Source organism: Anas acuta, chromosome 1, assembly GCF_963932015.1.
Source record: "Anas acuta chromosome 1, bAnaAcu1.1, whole genome shotgun sequence".
NCBI lineage: Eukaryota > Metazoa > Chordata > Aves > Anseriformes > Anatidae > Anas > Anas acuta.
This window is the reverse complement of record NC_088979.1, coordinates 131248308-131263407: the sequence shown is the minus strand read 5'-3', so window position 1 is coordinate 131263407 and position 15100 is coordinate 131248308. Positions and strand designations below refer to the sequence as shown.

The 15100-nt window shown below is 44.6% G+C and overlaps 1 protein-coding gene across 6 annotated transcripts in view; it reads left to right on the top strand.

Annotated features, from left to right (window-relative positions):
- Positions 1–6488: 6488 nt before the first annotated feature.
- TTLL12 (tubulin tyrosine ligase like 12) overlaps positions 6489–15100 on the top strand; it is a 34143-nt gene continuing 25531 nt past the window's right edge. Inside the window, exons 1-2 of one of the 6 annotated variants that reach the window (XM_068656758.1) lie at positions 6489–6759; positions 11083–11331. Coding sequence is in view for 2 of the 6 variants with exons in the window: in XM_068656726.1 (XP_068512827.1) it covers positions 14647–14766 (120 nt within the window). In the remaining 4 variants the exon portion in view is untranslated. Of the gene's footprint in view, positions 6814–11082; positions 11332–14524; positions 14767–15100 lie in introns of those variants that run through there. The other 5 variants (XM_068656739.1, XM_068656748.1, XM_068656726.1 and 2 more) reach the window with 5 other exon arrangements.

Sequence of the window (15100 nt, the reverse complement as noted above, 5' to 3'; positions counted from 1 at the left end):
CAAAATATCTCATATTTATACATCGAAACAATGAATATTCAATTAGCACCATACATATTCATTACCTAACCCCGCCTACCCTCGCTTCGTATGCTAATTAGCTTATCAGTCCTTGCGCTTGCGCAAAAGTCTTCCAAGAATTGTGGGCCGGGGTCTCCATGATGTGGGCAGTGGTCTTTGGGAGGAAGGCCATAGGTCTTCCTCGTAATGCACTTTTCACCTTTGCTTAATCAGTTGTTTTCCAAGCTGTAAAAATGCTGAGTTGGCTTTCAATTTAACTGAGGGTCGGCAGATAACAGGAAGTGTCAGTTAACAAGACAAGACAATTGACTCAAGTTATCTCAAGTCTCAGCCTGACTAACGGTTAACAGATACTGGGATGTTTTCAAATAACAAGATGCTTAAACATAACAAAAGGTCTACAGATAACAAGATGTCGTTTACTTTGTCCTTGCTAACTTTTAACCACAAGTTTTATTCTATCCTAAAGTGAGTTTATACTATATCAGGTATATGAGGTATATGTACCACACACCAGCGTATTATAAACAAGCATCAGAAGAGAAATCATCTTTTTGATAAGATAAGATATTTCAGTCTAATTTGCATCTTTATGCAACAGAGAGCTTTTTCTTTTTTATCAAACAACTGGAGCATATGAGTGCTGGAACAATGAGTTCCTTCCAAACAGACTTCAAGGACAGTTATGCAAAGCAAGAAGAAAATAGAAAAAGTGGAAAGTAGAGTCTCTGTAGTGACATCAGTAGCTCAGTTAAAATTATTTAAATAATCTTTTGCAGTTCAGGACGTGCAAATTGTCATTAAGGTGTGTGAGAAACACTCTGTAGCCAATGACTTAGGCTCAAGGGAGGATCTCAGTGAAGTAGTAATTTATTTGCAATTGCAATGGCAGACGCCCCACAAACAGAAGAGCGCACCTACTAGTTCCATAACACAGTTTATATACTTGTTTTCCTCCAGCACCAGGACCGGGGCCCTTCTCTGTTTCCCCATTGACTGGGGTAATCCAGGTTCACAATCTATCCGGTGCTTCACAGACAATGCTTTCAGGTGCCAGCCGTTTATAAGTCAATTATTTTTTTTTTTTTTACTTTTATACTCTTTGAGGTGGTAATGTTTCTTACACGGTGATTTCTGCCTAATTTCTCTAAGGGTTCTGGTTGTCTGCATTTTACAAGGTAGTCTTGTAGGAATAGAAATGTTGTTTTTGCAGAGTTACATTGTTTAGAAGGCGGGAATGTGGTACTGAGATATGCTTACAGTGATAAGAAAGTTTAGCAGGTGACCTAGTAAAATGCAGACAACCAGACTCCTTAGGACAATTAGGTGAAAATCACGGTGTCAAGTCAAGTCAGATAAGTGAAGAAACATTACCACTTCAAACAGTAAAAATGTCAAAAGAAATTTGAAATTTAGCAGGCCGGCAACTGAAGGCCATGCATTGTTTGTGAAGCATCAGATAGATTGTGAACCTGGATTACCCACTCAGTGGGGAAACAGGGGAGGGTCCTGCCATCAAAAGGTATATAAACTGTGTTTTGGAACTAGTAGATGCGCTCTCTCCTGCTTGTGGGGCGCCCACCATTGCAATCGCGAATAAATTACTACTCCACTGAGATCCTTGCCTGAGCCTAAGTTATTGGCTACGGAGTGTTTCTCACAGTCTGCCAAGTTTTGTTATCACTGCAAGCATATCTCAATACTACATTCCTTTGCTCTAAACAATGTAACTCCACAAAAACAACATTTCTATTCCCACAATCCCCCTCTTTTCTTCTTTATAAACTGTTGATTTTTGCAAAACTTTTCTCTTAAGGTGTAATTTGGTAGATATCTTCCTCTTCTTCACTTTCTTTGCTTTCCATCTCCTCTAATATCATCATCTTATCTGAGTAGGGTGGTGGCTCTGTTATATATGGAGTGGTAATTCATGTTGAGAAAATGGTTGATATTAATAAAGAAGGGGGAGATTTGGGAGTGTGGCCATGGAGGTCGGCAAGCCCCATCATTGATGATAACATCAGACTCTTAATTATGAGGCCATCAGGAATGTAAAAGAGTTTAGAGGGAACAAAGAAGGGTGATTCAGGAGACTTCATGCAGTCTGGGGTTTCTTGTTCTACAGATGGTTCTCTTGTTCTCCAGCCCTAAAGGCATGGATGTTTCTGGGTGTTTGCTGTTGTTGTTACATTCGAAGTTGTCTGACCAATGAAAAGTTGTTTTGAAAAGAACTGCTGTGGAGAGAAAGGTATAAGAGGGGAGCCTGCCCTCAAGATAAAAAGAAGAAAAAGGCAACACCATGAAGTTACATCAATAAAGAAGCAGGAAAAAGAAGTGAAGAGGAACAGGCTGGCAGAACAGGGACCAGGATGGGAACAGGCACTTTGATTGCCTCATGAAGATAGGTTCAGCCAAACTCAGCAAACTGCTCAGAGAAGCTCATACAGAAAGTCACTGGAAACAGGCGCACAGGAGCTGGAGAGAAGCTCAAGCTGAGAGAAGAGGACCTGAGCACACAACTGCCTCTTGCTGGTAAGCAGTTGTGCATTATGGGGAATCATACATCCTTAGGAACAAAGACTGTCCTGGTAGCCTTACAGCTTATTCTCCTTATTAACAATCAGACAGTTTATGATCCTGAAACAAGGGATCAAATTGAGGTCAAGGTGTGGGACTCTGCAACTAAAAATGACAAGGTTGCAGTGGGATTGCTCGGCACCTGGCGAGCAATCTCTGAGGCCTTAAAGAACCATGTGGAGCCACAATCACAAACATGTGGTTTGCCAGATAGTGAGGGAGCTGCGGGCTCCTTTACTGATCCGACTGCTACGCCATCGGCCCCTCTGCTGCCACAGCCATTGAAGGCTTTTGCTGTTACGCCCCCTGTTGACATGAACGTACCTTTTGACCCAGGCCTATTGGCCTTGAAAACAAGATGGATATGCTTTTCTTCGATCCGGGAAGAATAAGATACATAAGGCCCAAAGACCGAGTTGCTTGACAACTTAAAGCAAGACATATTGTTCAAAAGGAATGGAAAATGGAGTCTTGTTTGTAATCAGGAAAAGGAATGGAAAATGGAGACTCTTAAGTCATGGAACTTAAAGGATTGTTACCTGTTCTGGTTGTACACATATATAGGCATACTCGAGTTTAGTAAGTCATGGAACTTAAAGGATTGTTTGTTAGCTTTTCTGATTGTATAGGCATACTCTGGTTTAGTATGTAACAGCTATGTTCTGTATATTTAGAATGTTTGATGTTTCTGTGTGCATGTTGGTGGAGCGTAGACTCCCCGCACACCCAGCGCTGTTTACTTGCCTTTTATACCTTTTATCCCTTTTATAAATATTTCTCTTATGAATATTTCTAAATTAAGATTGAGTTGAGACTTCATTTATAACACCAGGGTGAAGGGTATAGCTAATTGAACAAGTGCACAAGTGCCTCCCCAATTAGATGGTAGGGTGGACCGTAAGATCTTCCCTCCACCATACCACCAGAGATCTGCCCTGGGGATCTCTAGTCTTGAGCAGTTTCCCATCAAGTCCTTGGTAGCACAAGGCAAATTCTCCCAGATGCCAGGTAGCACTCACACCCTGCCATGAGAGGCAAGCTGTATGGTTACCTATAGCTGTAGAGAATGCAGGGGGAACCATGATATTGTTATCATGTAAGAAACAGCAAAGAGAGACTTACAGGCCTCATTTCCCCAGGCAGTCTTTTCTTGGTACAATGCAATCATACATCGCACCCCTTGGGAGTCTTTGGTCCACCCCCAGGGGAAGGGCACTATCTGGGCAATCGGTCATCCCGAAGCAAAAGCATAGCAGTAGCTATGGTTGAGACTCTGGACAGTGTATTTGACCCATTCTATCCAGGCATTCACATCCCCATACCCTGTTTCAATCTCAAATGTTTCAACTACCGCATTTCAAAGAGGGCCTCCTGTTTTCTCTCCTGCTTTCTCCTTGAGTTTTTCCCTTTCTCTGATGGCAACAGAGGATCGTTTCCATACAGCTATTCTCAATCTGGCTGTTCGGTCTCTCCCAGTTATTTGACCAACTCGGTCTTTGGGTCTTATGTATCCCGTTCTTCCCGGATCAAAGAAAAGCATATCCATCTCATTTTCAAGGCCAATAGGCCTGGGTCAAAAGGTACGTTCATGTCAACAGGGGGCGTAACAGCAAAAGCCTTCAATGGCTGTGGCAGCAGAGGGGCCGATGGCGTAGCAGTCGGATCAGTAAAGGAGCCCGCAGCTCCCTCACTATCTGGCAAACCACATGTTTGTGATTGTGGCTCCACATGGTTCTTTAAGGCCTCAGAGATTGCTCGCCAGGTGCCGAGCAATCCCACTGCAACCTTGTCATTTTTAGTTGCAGAGTCCCACACCTTGACCTCAATTTGATCCCTTGTTTCAGGATCATAAACTGTCTGATTGTTAATAAGGAGAATAAGCTGTAAGGCTACCAGGACAGTCTTTGTTCCTAAGGATGTATGATTCCCCATAATGCACAACTGCTTACCAGCAAGAGGCAGTTGTGTGCTCAGGTCCTCTTCTCTCAGCTTGAGCTTCTCTCCAGCTCCTGTGCGCCTGTTTCCAGTGACTTTCTGTATGAGCTTCTCTGAGCAGTTTGCTGAGTTTGGCCGAACCTATCTTCATGAGGCAATCAAAGTGCCTGTTCCCATCCTGGTCCCTGTTCTGCCAGCCTGTCCCTATTCATTCCTTTTTTCTACTTCTTTCTTGATGACGTAACTTCATTATATCGTGTTGCATTTTTTCATCTCAAGGACAGGCTCCCCTCTTATACCCTTCTCTCCACAGCAGTCCTTTTCAAAACAACTTTTCATTGGTCAAACAACTTTGCCCGGCAACAGCAAGCACCGAGAAACTTCCATTCCTTAATGGCTGGAGAACAAGTAACCCAAGACTGCATAGAGTCTCCTGAATCACCCTTCTTTGTTCCCTCTAAACTCTTTTACATTCCTGATGGCCTCATAATTAAGAGTCTGATGTTATCATCAACGATGGGGCTTGCCAACCTCCATGGCCACACTCCCAAATCTCCCCCTTCTTTATTAATATCAACCATTTTCTCAACACGAATTACCACTCCATATCAGCAACGTTTTTAGCCTTCCCCCAGATCTGCAAACACCCAAACAGCCTGGAACCACAGACAGCTGTCCAGCAGCCAGAACTCCTACCCAAAGTGAGATGGAAGTGCAAAGAATCAGTGAGAAAGCACCTGTCCCCACTTGGTGAAGACAAGAAATACGTAAATCTCAGGTTGGAGCAGGATCACATTCCGTTGCCTCTGGACAGGGCATGTTCAATGTGGCTCTACTGAACAAAGAAATGAAAATATATCCTACTTTTCTTACTTGGTTTGTTTAGGGGAAAAGACTTACTGTTTTTCAGGTAATTAAAAAGGTTGACTTAACTATAAAAATGATTTTATTTTCTGGGAACTTTCTCATTTTCATAAAGTCACCTGGCAGTAGTAAACAAGCAACTACTTCAAATTAGCAGTAGTGAACATTGCCTACTTGAGATAACATTTGGTGTACTGAGCAAAAGCTATGCAAAAAAAAACAAGTCTTGTAACTTGGCATACATGGTGTAGGCTCTGTAGAACTGTATGACGGTATGTGCATACATAATATACCATCCTGTACTGAGTATATAGTGGAGCTAGAGGTGAGGGAAGGGTGGCTTTGGGAGCATTTGTGGTAAGCAAGATCCACGTGAGGACTGGTAAGTGATCTTGTTCCCACATTTTACAGTGTTAGTGCAAGATTACCAGCACAGACTTTTTTTTTTTTTTTTTTTCTCCAAACCACAGTATTAGCAAAAACATCCACAAACTTAGAAAAGCATCGCAGGAACACAGCTACTTTTCAAGCTTCTGTTGTTTAGTCAGGTAGGTGTTCCTAGTGACATCCTAGTAAAAGCTTTGTGCTGTGAAAGCGTGGGAACACAGCACACAGTGGGGCAGACCATCTCAGGCAAAGAGGAAGATTTGCCTGCATTTACTATTCAGATATCCAACCTAGGTATTGTGCTAGATCCTCATGTGGGAATAGAAATGTTGTTTTTGCAGAGTTACATTGTTTAGAAGGCGGGAATGTGGTACTGAGATATGCTTACAGTGATAAGAAAGTTTAGCAGGCGACCTAGTAAAATGCAGACAACCAGACTCCTTAGGACAATTAGGTGAAAATCACGGTGTCAAGTCAAGTCAGATAAGTGAAGAAACATTACCACTTCAAACAGTAAAAATGTCAAAAGAAATTTGAAATTTAGCAGGCCGGCAACTGAAGGCCATGCATTGTTTGTGAAGCATCAGATAGAATGTGAACCTGGATTACCCACTCAGTGGGGAAACAGGGGAGGGTCCTGCCATCAAAAGGTATATAAACTGTGTTTTGGAACTAGTAGATGCGCTCTCTCCTGCTTGTGGGGCGCCCACCATTGCAATCGCGAATAAATTACTACTCCACTGAGATCCTTGCCTGAGCCTAAGTTATTGGCTACGGAGTGTTTCTCACAATTTGGGGGCTCGTCCGGGATCCAGTCACCTACTGGGGAGCTCCACCGCCGCAGCAGCAGGAAAGCATGCCCCGCTGATTTCAGTGGTCCTGTGCATCGACAGTGGCAGTTCTGCGGAAAGCTGACAGAGGGCCTGAGACTGGTTAAAGAGGCAGGATCTGTGAAGTAGTGGGGAAAGGAAGAAGGTAGGCACTCTGGGTTTTTAAGAATCGATCCGGTAACTCTGTGCACAGACCAACGTAAGAAATATTAAGTATTGCCTTGGGGGTCGGGTGATCTGGTGTATGGTAAGCCCTTACACGGGGAAGGGCTGGCACTACACCACGGGAATTTGGTGTACGGTAATCCTTGCATGGGGAAGTGCTTGGAAGTACACCAGGGAATCTGGTAAACTCAGGTGTGCGGTAACACTGGCACGGGGAAGTGCTTGGCGGTACACCCCCATCTTTCAGTACGTTGGTGTGTGGTACACTGCAGAAGGGAAAATTCTGTAGCACATACTGGCAAGGGTTAGGAAAAATGGGAAATATGAGTTCCAGGGGACAGGGAGATATCCCTGAGGGAGTGCCTACTAATAGTTCTTCCTGAAGAATGATAAGAAATTGGAAACATAATCCCAAAATTAGAGGGATTGTAAAAGAAAAATAATTTAAAAAAGGTTAAATATTGTGTATCAGTCTGGACAAAAGAACCAATTAAGGAAACAGCAGTATTTTGGCCAAAATACAGGTCTGATGAAAATTCAGGCTTTAAATTTATGTGTAAACAAGAAGATTCCTTTTTTAGAGAAGGAGCCAAGTTATGCTCCCTATAATCTTAATATTGAACTGGTGGCAGCAGCAGTCACTCCAGGAAGGGAGACAGGGACTGTAATTAACACTGTCCTGATATAGTATAAACTCACTTTAGGATAGAATAAAACTTGTGGTTAAAAGTTAGCAAGGACAAAGTAAACGACATCTTGTTATCTGTAGACCTTTTGTTATGTTTAAGCATCTTGTTATTTGAAAACATCCCAGTATCTGTTAACCGTTAGTCAGGCTGAGACTTGAGATAACTTGAGTCAATTGTCTTGTCTTGTTAACTGAGACTTCCTGTTATCGGCCGACCCCCAGTTAAATTGAAAGCCAACTCAGCATTTTTACAGCTTGGAAAACAACTGATTAAGCAAAGGTGAAAAGTGCATTACGAGGAAGACCTACGGCCTTCCTCCCAACGACCACTGCCCACATCCTGAAGACCCCGGCCCACAATTCTTGGAAGGCTTTGCGCAAGCGCAAGGACTGATAAGCTAATTAGCATACGAAGCGAGGGTGGGCGGGGTTAGGTGATGAATATGTATAGGTGCTAATTGAATATTCATTGTTTTGCTGTATAAATATGAGATAGTTTGTCACTTCGGACATGCACGATAGGCGGAAGGATCCCCCGTGCATCCAGCGCTGCAATAAAGAATATACCACTTAAAGAAATTTTGGCTTTGATCTTTGAATCAGTCCCTAAAGAAGGATCGTACTCTAGGCTCTGGCAAGAATTAGAACAAGGTAGAAGAGATATTGAGAATTTTGCCTTCCCTGATACTAACAGTACTAACACTAACTGTGTATCCTCTTAGGTGAACTACCCCCTCCTCCTTACCAGCAGAGAGGTTAGAACTTTTAAGAAGGAGAGGAAGTCTTTATTCAAGGACCCCAACAGCCTCGTTGAACAATTAGACCAGTTCCTACGACCTGATTTATACTCTTGGGGGAGGGAATTATGTCTCTAAGTATGTTGTTTACAGGGAAAGAAATGGGAATGATCAGGAGGAGAGCTGCTATACAAGAATGGGAAAGAGCTCATCCTCCAGGACCAGGGATAATACCGGCAGAGCAGGAATACCCACTTGCCAATCCTGGCTGTAATAATAATAGTGTGCAACACAGAAATCATATGAGACACTTGGGGTCAGAATGAGAAAGTACTTGGGGATGAGACCTGAGGACCCAGTATCCCAAGGGCTCTTGAAAGTTCATTGTGTGATTAAAGCCTGGCAAAATATGCAGAAAATGCTTCAGAAGATGGGGGGATGTAGTGAACAGTCACTGGGGGACCCTCCTGTGGGAGGCCCTGGAGGTGTGTGTCCAGAGGGGAGATAAGTAGGAAAAAAATAAAAAGAGAGAGAGTGAAACTAATGGTATTGACAGTGCAGCGGGTAGTGAGGCAGAGGGTTGGAGAAAGAGGAAGAAAATCGTTAGGGGGAGTCAGGGCCAGGATGGAAAGGAGAGGAAGAGAGATGAAGGAATGGCAGGCAAAGAAGGCTGCCTGTGTTGTGGCCTGAGTCCTAGCAGAGACAGGCTTTGATAAGATGTTTTAAGTGTGGCCAGGCTGGCCACTTCGAATAGGAATATCTGGAGTGGAAGAAGGAGGAAAGAAGGAAAATGGGATGAAATACACTATATTGATATGTTGTTTCAGTATCTTGGAGGGAAAAGGTATGGAATTAAGTTGGACCCTGACTGAGCCTTTGGTGCTGGTATTAGAAAAGTATGGGCTGGAGAAAGATAAAGGAAGTGTTAAAAGGGTTGCTGAAGGTGTTCAAGGTGTGGCATGTAGTATTTAACAGAGCTGTTTGAAGTTGAATGAGCAGGGAAAGGGGATGTAGGCATTATCTAAGTAACAGTCTAGAAGTTTTGGTATATTTGCATATTTGCTGTGGTGTTTGGTCAGTTTCCCAAACATCGGGGAGGGGGACAGGAGGGGGGAACAGCCTGCTCCACCAGGGGCCTCTTCAGCAGCCGCAGGGGGGCTTCGGCTCCAGCGCCTGGAGCGCCTCCTCCCCCTCCTTCTGCACTGACTTTGGTGTCTGCGGGGGGGGGGTTCTCGCTCTCCCAACTGCTGTTGAGCAGCAGGTTTTTGTTTATTTCTTTGTTTGTTTGTTTTCGTGGATGTGCTCTCACAGAGGCACGGACTGTATTGCTCATGGCTTGGCTCTGGGCAGCAGTGGGCCCCGATGAAATTGTCCCTTACCTGCCACGGTGAGGCTTCTGGGTTTTTCTCACGGGGGCTGCCACTGCAGTTTCCCACCCCCACACCTCTCACACCCCCCGAACCTTGCCATCAAACCCAATACACTGGGGAACAGCTAGGTCATTACTGATTTGTAAAGTATCAGGGATTAAATTAACTAATGAAACCCTAAAAAGTGATGGGGGCAGAAGGGGCTGGGATAACAGTGCCACTTTTGGGGGATACCAAGCTGAGACCAGGAGATAAAATGATCACTGGGTAATTATTGTATGTACCCAAGGCAGGGACTAACTTGTTGAGAAGGGATTTGATGATTAAATTGGGCATTCAAATAGTAAATTGTTAGACTGGAATAACAGTGTTGTTAATGGAGTGCTGTCTGGCCCTGAGAGCAAACATACATGGATATTCACCTCTGACTGGAAAGACCCTGAAATGGGGGCGGAAGCAACAATATAGGTGGACAATTTTACCTCAGGGGTTTACAGGGCCACCTATCTATTTGGGTAAGTTCTAAAAAGATTTTGGAGCAATTACAACCTCCCAAGGAGGTATTAATGTTAACAAATATGTGGATTGTTTTCTATTGTCAGGACAGGAGAAGAGAGTTGTAAAGAAAGCTACTAACAAGCTATTCAACTTTCTGGGAAAGCAGGGCTTGGGAGTATTGAAAAATAAATTACAATATGGAGAAAGAGAAGTCAGGTATTTAAGGCATCTAATGTCTGAAGGAAAACAAAGAATAAATGCAGAGAGGATTCAGGGAATTGTTGAAAATTAAGAAAGAACTAAAAAGTTTTAAAAGAAAGATTTTTTTTAAGGAATCAGGAGCCATGAAGTCTGAAGGAAAATGGGTACTCCCTGATGGGAGAGAAATGCTGAATAAAGTGATAATGAGGCAAATATTAACTGTTTTACATCAAAAGAGTCATTGGGAGGTGCAAGCAACGTGTGATGTTGTGCTACGAAAGTATGTCTGTATAGGAATATACACTTTAGCGAAGCACATATGCAGAGGATGTACTATATGTCAAAAGGTAAATAAAAAGGTCTTCTGTAACCCATCTAGAAGAGGACGGGAGCCAGGGATTTGACCTTTCCAAAGTATACAGGTAGATTTTACTGTTACTTGTTTGTCCTAATTGACCACGTGACTGGATGGGTGTAAAGCTTTACTGCAAGGGTTAAAGCAGGCCTTAGCGATTGAGTGGGATTTTCACAGCCCCTGGCACCCCTCCTCTTCTGGGAAGGTGGAGCGAATGAATCAGACATTAAAGAAGCAATTAACTAAACTAGTGTTAGAAACCCAGCTTCCTTGGGTAAAATGCTTACTCCTACAGGTTTAAACAGCACCAAGAAAGGATATAGGAATTTCACCATATGAGATGCTGTTCAGATTGCCCTATCTGGGCAGAAGGGATGAGATACCACAATTCAAAACAAGAGAGTTTTCTTAAGAACTGTATTCTGGGGTTGTCCTCTTCTTTGTCATCTCTCAGGACATGTGGGTTGTCGGCTCAACTCCGGCCTGAATGGGAAGGACAATTACTAACCACTGAAACAGCCGTAACAACTGCGGAAAAAGGTTGGACTCACTATACTCGAGTGAAGGCATCCTCGATGCTAGTACCTGGGAAGCTGTTCCTACAGAAGACTTGTTGGAAGTTGAAATTGAAGAGAAAAATCTCATAGTGGACTCTGAGCAGCATAAGAGCTTACAATTGTAAACTAACCTTTTATTTTCACAGGTAACTAATGACTGTGACTTGTGATTGAGAAAAAGGACAGATCTATAGTAAATTGCAGTGCCCCCAAGGGGGGGGTTGTTATAGTAGTAGTGTACATCTTATTCTTTGTATTGATAATTATTTGGAAACCTAAGGTTTAAGAATAATGACAGGGAAAAATTGATTACTAATTTTGTTTTTAGTGATTCTAGGCCTCAAAGAAGGCCTCGGTCAATTGGTAACTAGGAAAAGGCATGACCAGATAATAGCAAAAATGGGATACCCCATCAAAATATGGGTGACTGTGACAGAGGGTTATGTACCACAAGCCGGCACATTTGATGCTTGTGAGGTGCTAGCTTGTGAAGATTTAAATGCCCAATGACAATTGAGCAGAAAGAACAAATAACTGGGAGAGACCCAACAGCCAGATTGAGAATAGCTGTATGGAAACGATCCTCTGTTGCCATCAGAGAAAGGGAGAAACTCAAGGAGGAAGCAGGAGAGAAAACAGGAGGCCCTCTGAAATGTGGCAGTTCAAACATTTGAGATTGAAACAGGGTATGGGGATGTGAATGCCTGGATAGAATGGGTCAAATATACTGTCCGGAGTCTCAACTGTAGCTACTGCTATGCTTGTGCCTCGGGATGACCAATTGCCCAGATAGTGCCCTTCCTCTGGGGGTGGACCAAAGACTCCCAAGGGATGCGATGTATGATTGCATTGTACCAAGAAAAGACTGCCTGGGGAAATGAGGCCTGTAAGTCTCTCTTTGCTGTTTCTTACATGATAACAATATCATGGTTCCCCCTGCATTCTCTACAGCTATAGGTAACCATACAGCTTGCCTCTCATGGCAGGGTGTGAGTGCTACCTGGCATCTGGGAGAATTTGCCTTGTGCTACCAAGGACTTGATGGGAAACTGCTCAAGACTAGAGATCCCCAGGGCAGATCTCTGGTGGTATGGTGGAGGGAAGATCTTACGGTCCACCCTACCATCTAATTGGGAAGGCACTTGTGCACTTGTTCAATTAGCTATACCCTTCACCCTGGCATTTGAAAGAGAAACATCACAAATACCCAGAAGAAGTAAAAGAGGCTTAGGAATATCATTTGATGATAGAGTATACATAGATTCTATTGGGGTACCTAGAGGAGTTCCAGATGAACATAAAGCCAGAAATCAAATTGCTGCAGGGTTTGAGTCACTGTTCTGGTGGGTAACAATCAATAAAAATGTGGATTGAATTAATTATTTCTATTATAATCAGCAGAGATTCATCAATTATACCAAGCATGTGATGAGAGGAATCTCTGAACAACTAGATGCTATCAGCAAAATGGCTTGGGAAAACAGGATAGCATTAGATATGATGCTCGCAGAGGAAGGGGGTGTGTTTGTGTGTGTAATACTGAGCAACCATTGTTGCACTCTTATACCGAGCAATAGTGTCCCAGATGGCTCAGTAACAAGAGCATTGCAAGGGCTTACCACCCTTGCCAGTGAATTGGCAGAAAAAGTAGGCATATTTACATTCTTGATCGTAGTTGTAGGAGTTCTGACAGCCATTGGTTGCTGCATTATCCCCTGTGTAAGAGGACTAGTACAGTGGTTAACTGAAACCGCACTATTGAAACAAATGACCATGGAGCTACCACCTTACTCAGATAAGGAGAAAATGAGCAGATGGAAAGCAAAGAAAGCAAAGAAGTAGAAGAAATCTATCAAATTACACCTTAGAGAAAGGTTTTGCAAAAATCAACAGTTTATAAAAAAAGAAAAGGGGGGAATTGTGGGAATAGAAATGTTGTTTTTGCAGAGTTACATTGTTTAGAAGGCGGGAATGTGGTATTGAGATATGCTTACAGTGATAAGAAAGTTTAGCAGGTGACCTAGTAAAATGCAGACAACCAGACTCCTTAGGACAATTAGGTGAAAATCACGGTGTCAAGTCAAGTCAGATAAGTGAAGAAACATTACCACTTCAAACAGTAAAAATGTCAAAAGAAATTTGAAATTTAGCAGGCCGGCAACTGAAGGCCATGCATTGTTTGTGAAGCATCAGATAGAATGTGAACCTGGATTACCCACTCAGTGGGGAAACAGGGGAGGGTCCTGCCATCAAAAGGTATATAAACTGTGTTTTGGAACTAGTAGATGCGCTCTCTCCTGCTTGTGGGGCGCCCACCATTGCAATCGCGAATAAATTACTACTCCACTGAGATCCTTGCCTGAGCCTAAGTTATTGGCTACGGAGTGTTTCTCACACTCAGCTGCAGAATGGTGGTGTATCATTACAGTATGCAGGCATCAATTTTCATCTTTATACCCTCTGTGCCTAACCAAGCTGTCACAACTGTAACATACAGACCTGCCTCCTGATAGCTCTTTCATCATGTAAAGAAAGGGACTACTGTGCTAGGTAGTTATTTGACAGAGAACCTCAGTCCGGCTACACAAGATGGGCAAAGAAGAATTTCTTCAATGTGCTGTTGACGTTAATTCTCTTATGATTGATCTCCATGAATCTGGGTCTTTCCTGACCCACTCCTGGCCCTACTTCTAGCCCCTGCCTTTCACTTGCAGGGCTGTAGGGCACCCCTCCCAGCATGATTTTGTGCTGCCAGCAGGAGCAGCACTGAAATCAGATCCTGACTCAGTTTGAGGGTGGACTACCAGGAAAAGCCACTTCCACAGTCCTGGAGCAGACAGCCCAGCAAGAAGACAATGCAGGTGTTCTCAGCAGCAGCTCTTGGCTAGCCAGAGCAGCAGGCACAGCACAACCCAGCAACACCAGCCTTGTGGATACTTGAGTAGCCACAAGTATCAATGCCTTGCTTCTGCAGCTTTGCAGCCACACCTGAGCACAGGCCCAAGCTACCAGTACAGCCCTGGGAGACTCAAGTCAAGCAGGTGGTGGCAATTCCCTGTTAAATCTGAGGAAGAAAAGCAAAACAAAACAAAAAAGTTTTCTCGGAAACTTCCAAGCAACCCAACAGGGCGAGCCACCTCCCTCTTTCCCTGTGAGAGGGCCGCATTAGTGAAAATCCACTCGTCACCACCGCCCTCCCCTCCCCCCCCCAAAAAAAAAAAAAGAAAATAAAGCACAACACCTTAAAAGTTTAAAAATGAACTCGTTCAGCGCCTCTGCCCCCTGTATATACCCCTTAGCCCTAAACCCCCAACAGCTGTCCCTCAACCGTTTCTAACGGCCGCCCCAAGGCACGGTGAGCCCCGCCCCGCCGCCTGCCTCCCTCCTCGGTCAGCCCCCGGCGGGTCCTGATCGGCGGCGGGGAGGGCGGAGGGTGGCGGCTGGAGCCGGAGGAGCTGGCCATGTCGGGGGACAGCGGGGAAGACCTAGCGGCCTTCGTGGCGCTGCACGGCGCCGCGCTCCGCGCCTCCTGCGTCCCGGCGCGCTACTGGGAGAGCTTGCGCCGCAAGCTGCGCGGCGAGGTGGGTTGGGGGTCGAGTCAGAGCAGCCGCCGCCCTTCGGGAAGCGGCCCGGCCGAGGGAGCAGAGGCGGCGGCCGCTGTAGCGGGGTCGGGAGGAGAGCCGCGCCATGCTGCTCGCGCGGCGGCGCCCATCTCAGCGCCTGCCCGCGGCGCTGGGGGTGGCTGGCACCAAGCCTGTGATGGAAGCCGCCGTGGCCGTGTTTAAGGCTGGACGTTGTCGGTGTGTTACGGTTTGAATTGTCTTGTGCCCTGGTTGGTTGGTTTTTCACTAATTTTCCCATCCTTCCACGCCGGTGTTTTCAGTCACTCGGCCGCGTGTGGAGCTGGCTTGTCCA